The following is a 7,223-nucleotide window of genomic DNA, read 5'->3' on the forward strand; positions in this document are numbered from 1 at the left end:
CCTGTATTGGGTGCATCTATTAATGACAAGTACAAGAGATGTTCTCAATGCACGTGGGGAATTTTTGGAAGTCTGGATCTCTTGCCCACATAAATTCTGCCCACGTCAACCCACATAATATCGCAGCCACACATAGAAAACATCTCATCCTCCTACATGGTATTATACAGGGAGACATGTTCCCAATTTACGGGGATAATGTGTTGTAGGTAGACATGAAGAGAGTCCATTTACGCATTGTGTGGGGGGAGATGTGAACTCTGCTCTCTTGTGCAACGAGTTCATATGTCAATTAACATGTCACATAGTAAGAGCCCCTGTGGTTTCAAGGTAGTTCACGTTGCTCGAATGTCAGATGCTTCACCGATGGCATGTTTCTCCTGTAGTAGGAAGGCAATAGAGTGACAGATGCACATGCATTGCATGTTCAGATAGAATTCTGATTTAGAGGAAGTCCGTCATAATCCGATATACTGTAGCTAATTAAATATAATGTTTAATTGTATAAATCAATGATTCTTCTTGTATTTTATTAAATTAATCAATTTAGGAAAAAAAAAACCAATTATTTTTGATAGAACAACTTGGGTACTTGTCAACAAAATACAAGCATGGATACTGACTGTTCCATAAAAAATTGTGTGAACTAACGTGCCGTGGGAAAGAGGCGTGTTGACAGCTCTGGCTGTCTATTAGACAGCCATTTTTTTCAATGGAAACACTGCAAACAGGGCTGAAAATGCCCGCCCACACGGTGATGAGTTGTGATGATGGGATTCTTTGAAACTCGGATTCAATGCACCCAAGATCATGCTTATGCTGTTCTCACAGCCACTTGCAGCTGTGCATTGGGAATATCTCTCCAAATAAAATAATACAAGTACAGAGATATTCCTATAAGACGCTATTACAGAATGTGCCTCAAAAACATCCCACAGCACATCCCAACCATATATTGGGAACATCTCCCAATGACAAATATAAGAAATATTCTCAATGTACATTGAGATGTGCATGTGGGGAATTTTTGGGGCATGTTCTGTGGAGAATTCAGATCCGTGCCTCACAAGGGGGCGCCCCACAAAGTCCCATATCACATCCCTACCATGTATTGGGAACATCTCCTGATGATAGTACCAAAACCAATGATACCATCATTGGGAGATGTTCCCAATACACTATAGGATGTGCTGTGAGGCGCAGGGGGGGGCGGGCAGATGTAAACTCCAATTCTTTGCCTTTCTGCCTATATTTATGTTCATCCACTCCTCGTGAAATTAATTACTCCAAACAGATTTTCATGGGCCAGCCCACACTTAGAAACTATCTACTTCAGTTTGAAAAAACAACTACTCCAGCAAATTGGCCAACCAACTCTATTGAATGTATAAATATTTTACTAAATATATAAAAGAAAGAAAACAAGATTTGCCAGTTAACCCACCAGAAAAAAAAAAAGAAGATAAAAAGAAAGAAAACTTGCTTAGAAAACAAGTACAAGTAAAAGAGGTTGCAGAAGGATACCTTCTAGTTTGAAGACTGTTTATCAACAGTATCTGTATTTACTGATCTTCCCATCAAACCCACCATCTCTCTATCTGAATTCAAAGAGATAGACTGGATTTTATTACATGGAACTGGAAGAACACACACTTTTTCAGTTTTCTTTTTTCTGTCTTTTTCTCTCTCCATCTGGCTTTAGCAAATGTAATATAGACTAATTTGATGGAAGGCTCTCTCTCTCTCTCTCTTCCGGCTGTATTCTGTACTAACACAGTACTAGAGTCTGTCTGCTTGGTTGACGGTGTAACTCCTGAGGGAAGGTGACTGAGTGAGGCGATCCGGCATTGCAATGGGATTGCCGTTTGTCTTCTGCTGCAACCTTCTCCTAGCTATGTATCCTCTCACCCAGGGGGTGACGTCCTCGTTCACCTTGATCAATATGAAGAAGATTACACGGTAAATGATGATCATGCTGAAGAGAACAGTGAGATCTATCCATTTTGATCGCTTCACATCAATCTGGAACACATTCTCCAGAATATACTCGCCAGGGATCTTGGGGAGGTCAGGTGACTGGTTGTCAAAAAGCAAGCCCTTGAGATCATTTTGGTATTGACCCTGAACAAGAACAGCAGCAGCAGTTAGAGCAGAATGTGATGGTTAATTTATTAAGGTTCATACTAGATTGTAGATTCATTCCAGTGATGATATCCTATTAATAAGTATTTACCTGGAGAGCCCAAAAATGGAAACTGATGTAAGACATGGGATACCTCCAAAAGGGCTTTGGGATGTCATTTGGGAGCCTGAAGTACCCAGAGACTAGCATGAAAATTCCCTGGTCCATAAACAAAGAAACCATCATCAAATCATCAAAATCATCAAATTGATTTCTGTTCTTAAAAAGAAAGAAAAGAATTGATTATCCCCCTAAATCCTAAGTATTCAAATTCTGGGTTCAAATTGTTGGTCCCAAGTCTGGCCAAATGAGGTAAACTGGGCTGAGTTAAAGGTAAATAATTAGCTTAGTTTTCTTGTAACATAGTTGAATAAGCTGTAGTTTGGAGTTGGCATGAAACAAATGGAGCTTTACCTGGATCCCTGCCCCAATGATAATTCCCATAAGGAAGTTGGGGATGACACTGGCTATGGCCATCATCAAGCTCTCAACTACTGTAACACTCGCGTAGAGGCAGAGAACAAAGAAGAGATAATGCATAAACCCTGGATGGAGATGAACCATGAAGTAGCAGATGGTTCCGGAGATAAAAGTTATCAATATCAGGAAAGGAAGTGCAGAGAGTGTATTTCCAATGACAAATGCAGCCACGCCATAGTGACCGTTCAACCGTTCTCTCTGGAAAACCTGCAGTTATCAAGAAATCCGAATTTTAGCCGTCACCAGTATAAGAAAGGTAGGTACTCATGGTGACTGACTGCACTGGATCAACAGACTCACCTTCATATCTTCAACAAAGGAAGGAAACCCACCAATTGACATGAATGTGACAAACCCAAAGACAAAAGAAGCGCAAGAACCTCTCGCCTGTTTCAGTGTAATCACAATAAGCTACATACTTTTGCAATGAATGAGTGTACAATTTGAGATATATGGCTTCACAGAATCTCAGTAAAAATCAAGAGTTAGCAGTAGAGTAGAGTGATGACATTCCAAATTTGTTCCCCAGAAAATTTCTGTTTGCCTTTCATATGTTGGGTTGCAACAGCTTTTCATTTTCAAATTCTTCTCCTTGTGGCATGTGAGGTTACATTAAAACAGATCTTCTCCATATGATCATATCTGTTTCTCATAATTCCTCATAGAGCTTTCTAGTTTAAGGTTGAAGGACAATTCTGCCTACTTGGACCATTTGAAAAGAGATGTTCTATTTGAATTGGTGGGGACATTAGACTTTAGATTTAGTTTATTCCAAGGATAGATTAATTAATGAAATAGAAACCATTAAGTTCCTAACAAGTTCTTAATTCAACAAGATAAGTGTGCATTTGCAAGAACATTCCCTGAATTAGGAAGTGAGGCTCCTGCAGGTAATGGGATGCCATTAGAAGCTCTCAAAAGACAGAAATCATACCAAAATGGAATTGTAGCCTGTCCCCACATCCAAGTAGATTGTTCCAATACAGACAGTCACAACAATGTAGATCACAAGCCTTAGCCAATAGTAACCAAAGTCCCTTGACATGTTGACAAATGAACGCTTGGTTAACATGAAGGCTTGCATCAAGAAGCTAGCCTGACTCCCTCCTGAGTCTAGCACAGTTCCTTTCTGCAACACATGAGAAGGTAACCAGTTTAAATGTATGAACATCCAAAGCATGTGATACAATAAATGATGATAATCATTTTCAGCCCATGACATGACCGAATGGGAGCTTAGATATGTCTGTTTAGTCCTTGTTCAATGAATAGAATTTGTAGAACAATACTCACAGCTTTGGAGATCTCCTCCACTCTCTCTCTTGCTGAGTAATTGTACTGACAAGTGTTGTAGTAATTGATAAGTGTCCTTATAGCTTCTGCTGTTGTGATCTTCTCCAGAGGATCATCAGTCCTTGCAAACTGAATATAAGCCAATTCCAGAGAACCAGAAAGTGTATGTCAGTTAATGGCAGGACCTTTCCTAATTAGGCAAAGGAAGGAAATCCAACAGCAGTAATGAGGAAGGAGCTTCCCATAAGGAGCTTCCCATACCCGCAGTTTCATGGATCCTTTCATGGTGGCTTTGACCTTATCAAAATCAGAGTTTATGCACCTCAGGAAATGATCAGATGGATTTCTCAGAGCTGGGCAAGGGAAGCCAGCTTGTGCAAAGAACTGCAGACAGTAAAATCCAAAGTGAGAAATCTCTTTGTTTTTTCGTTGACAAATGCAGAGGAGACTCAAGAATAGAATAGACCCAGCATCAGGGTTCTCACCTCGTATGCGTCTGAAGCCTGACCAAAATAAACAGTCTTTCCTCCAGAGAGCAAGTACAAGCGATCAAAAAGCTCAAAAACCTCACTGCTGGGCTGGTGAATTGAGCATATAACAGTCCGACCACCCCGAGATAGACTACGCAGAGTCTGAGTCACAAAGAAGGCTGAGGCACTGTCCACAAAATTCTGATTAGAACTCATAATAGGTTGAGCTATTTTTATTTATTTTTTCTTAACACTGCAGAATCCATATCATCAACCCAGAAGAAAACAAAAGATGGGTTTTCCAAACTAGATTGAAGAAGACAAAAAACAAGTCCAATATGCAAAAAAAAAAAAAAAAAAAAAAAAAAAAAAACAGATAGACGACCTAGAAATGACAGTCTAATTAGCTGTGTCTAACCAACAAAGCTAGAAAAGGAGCAAAGCTGTTTGGCCCTTTTCCATTTTCCTGGTCTTAAAAAAAGTTTCAGTTTGTCAGTAATGGAGTCATACCTATCAAGCCCACTTGTGGGCTCGTCCAGGAAGAGCAATCTAGGTCTCATCAAGATCTCGAGAGCAATACTGACCCTCCTCTTCTCTCCTCCGCTTATACCACGTAAATGCCAGTTCCCTACCACTGTATCTGCACAGTCTTGAAGACCCATTTCAACGATGGTGCTCTCAACCAGCTCTTGTTTCTCAGACCACGGCATCTTATCAGGAAGACGGAGGCGAGCAGAGTATAAAATCGTTTCCCGAACTGTAAGAGTGCCGATCAAGTTGTCATCTTGGGTCACATACGCCTGAAATCTCACCATACATTCATTTTTAGCAAATCACATAGAAGCAGAGAGGAACAACGGAAAAAGCAGTGTTTGATGGTTGTAATCTCATATAAACTTAGAACTTAATTTACATCTAATAGATTGGGAAGATAACAGAAACAAATCCGGGAAAGGATTGATTAAAAACAAAGGGTGTAGAGAGAAAGAATATAATTATGTTGCTGACCACCACAGTTAACTTAAAAACAGAGAAAAACAGATTAAAAAATAACTGAAAGTAGACCAGTCTGCAATACAAGATGGCGAATAAAAATTGAAAACACAAAGACCCATCAAAATTTTCAGTAAAACAAGTGGGAAAAGAGAAAAAAAAAAAAAAAGAGGGGAGACCAGAGAAAAAGAGAGAGAACAGCCCGACTAAATTTGAAAGTATTCCATTATTGAGAGAAACAGAGTAATGGGAGAAAGGTCCAAGTAAGAAGAAGCACTGAAGATTTAATCACTCACCGCCGTTCCAAACGACAGCTTCGTCTTTCTGCCGTTAAGAAGAATGCTTCCTGAGAGAAAGGCATTGGCAGCCAAACGACTAGAGAGAGCATCAAGGAGGGTTGATTTCCCTGAGCCTGATGGCCCCATGAGAGCTGTAAGGGTGCCTGGCACGGCATAGCCGGTGAGCCCCTCCAAAACCTTTTGGGCCTCTCCGTTTGGTAGTGAGACAGTCACCGTCAGATCCTTCCAGGTGAGCTTTGCTGAGACATCACCCAGAAATTCTGTCTCGGCCTTCTCCCTCCACAAGAACTCACTCAGAGGGCTCAGACCTCCTGCCACCATTCCATTACCCTGAGGCTTTCCTGCCTCTATTTCCATCATAACCTGATTTGCAGAGTTCCTCATGTCCGACATTTTCTTTCTTCAGTCTCTATACATCCGAAAAGAGATGAACAAAAGAGAAAGAAACTCAAAATGGGTGGGTATTCAGAAGTAGAGCTAGAGCTATACAAGATTCAGTTAAGCGAGGAAAAACAAAAGAGAGAAGAGAAGAACCCAAGAAGGGATTAAATGATTAAATCAAACTCAGGATAGCAGAAGAAGAAATGGTGCAAGAAAGATGTGAAAAACCTGAAAGTGTAGAAATGGGTGATGTGTGAGTTTGAGCTAGATTGTAGTAAGGAATATTGAGTGACGAAAACATGCAAAATGCTTGTGGGTATGCTTTTGGTGTGATATCTGATCAACAAACACTACAACTTGCTTCTCCGACTCTTCTTCTTCTTCTTCCTCCTCCTCCTCCTCCTCCTCTCCTTTCTTGACAGATCAAACCATATCAACTGCCGACCTCCCACCGATATCTGTGAGATTAAGAAGAGAGAGATGGAATATTAATGAGTGTGATTTTCTTATTTTATTCATTCCTTTTCTTTTCGGCCGAGTCTTGACCGATCAAATCTATAAAAGTTGTTAAGTTTTCATTAATGGGTGCTGGTAGATATAGGTGGGTTCTATTTAATACCTCCCTTCCTTCTCCTGTTCACTCTTCTTCTTCTACGTGCATTTCTCATTTCATCATGTAACTACAGAGAGAGAGAGATTACCACTGTACCAGGTTGTCCCCATTATCACCAATAATCTAATCAGTCAAAGCTGTCCAATTTGGTTGACAATTAATGTGGGCAGGGGGGGGGGGGGGGGGGAGAGGCGGTTTGGTTTCAACTCCCCATCTTCCACCGTCCATCACTTCTCGAGGATCGATCTGAATTTAAATTTTTGTTTTTATTTTATGTGATTCAGAATTTTCAGATAGAATCGTGGATGAATAGCTTAGCTTATTCATCCTTCCTTCCATAGTTCCATGCTCCTCACATGCAAGGTTGAGGTTTCCGTTGGGAAACAATTTAATAGTTTCCAGTTTCTTTATTGAATGGATTTCATATCCCCTTTTGAATTCTTATGTTTTCGGATTTTTATTTCGTTTTTGCTAGTCAAGGATTTTCATAATAGAATTAACTGAAGTCAAGG

The 7,223-nt window shown here is 40.2% G+C and overlaps 1 protein-coding gene across 2 annotated transcripts; it reads right to left on the reverse strand.

Moving 5' to 3' along the window:
* Window positions 1–1,377: 1,377 nt before the first annotated feature.
* On the reverse strand, window positions 1,378–6,645 carry ABCG11 (white-brown complex-like protein). 2 transcript variants are annotated; one of them, XM_088985572.1, is made up of 11 exons: window positions 6,327–6,627; window positions 5,715–6,126; window positions 4,936–5,225; window positions 4,441–4,612; window positions 4,217–4,339; window positions 3,956–4,084; window positions 3,597–3,791; window positions 2,963–3,049; window positions 2,597–2,869; window positions 2,234–2,341; window positions 1,378–2,121 (listed from the first exon to the last, which is right to left on the reverse strand). In XM_088985572.1, exons 2-11 carry the CDS (start codon window positions 6,108–6,110, stop codon window positions 1,780–1,782), a joined length of 2,115 nt encoding a protein of 704 aa, XP_088841698.1. In that variant the 5' UTR covers window positions 6,111–6,126; window positions 6,327–6,627; the 3' UTR covers window positions 1,378–1,779. The 2 variants fall into 2 exon arrangements, with proteins under 2 accessions (XP_088841698.1, XP_088841697.1); XM_088985571.1 differs by having other exon boundaries at window positions 5,715–6,645.
* Window positions 6,646–7,223: the final 578 nt, after the last annotated feature.

This window comes from Nelumbo lutea, chromosome 4, assembly GCF_056320005.1.
Source record: "Nelumbo lutea isolate HS-2025 chromosome 4, American lotus-T2T, whole genome shotgun sequence".
NCBI lineage: Eukaryota > Viridiplantae > Streptophyta > Magnoliopsida > Proteales > Nelumbonaceae > Nelumbo > Nelumbo lutea.

Bases quoted from the DNA above. Each gene is read 5' to 3' on its own strand.
- ABCG11 (XM_088985571.1), bottom strand. From the start codon at position 6,110: ATGTCGGACATGAGGAACTCTGCAAATCAGGTTATGATGGAAATAGAG. The intron at 4,340-4,440 runs GTGAGAACCCTG...TACTGTCTGCAG, and splicing joins AGGCTTCAGACGCATACGAG to TTCTTTGCACAAGCTGGCTT. The intron at 3,050-3,596 runs GTATGATTTCTG...ACACTGAAACAG, and splicing joins CAGGCTACAATTCCATTTTG to GCGAGAGGTTCTTGCGCTTC.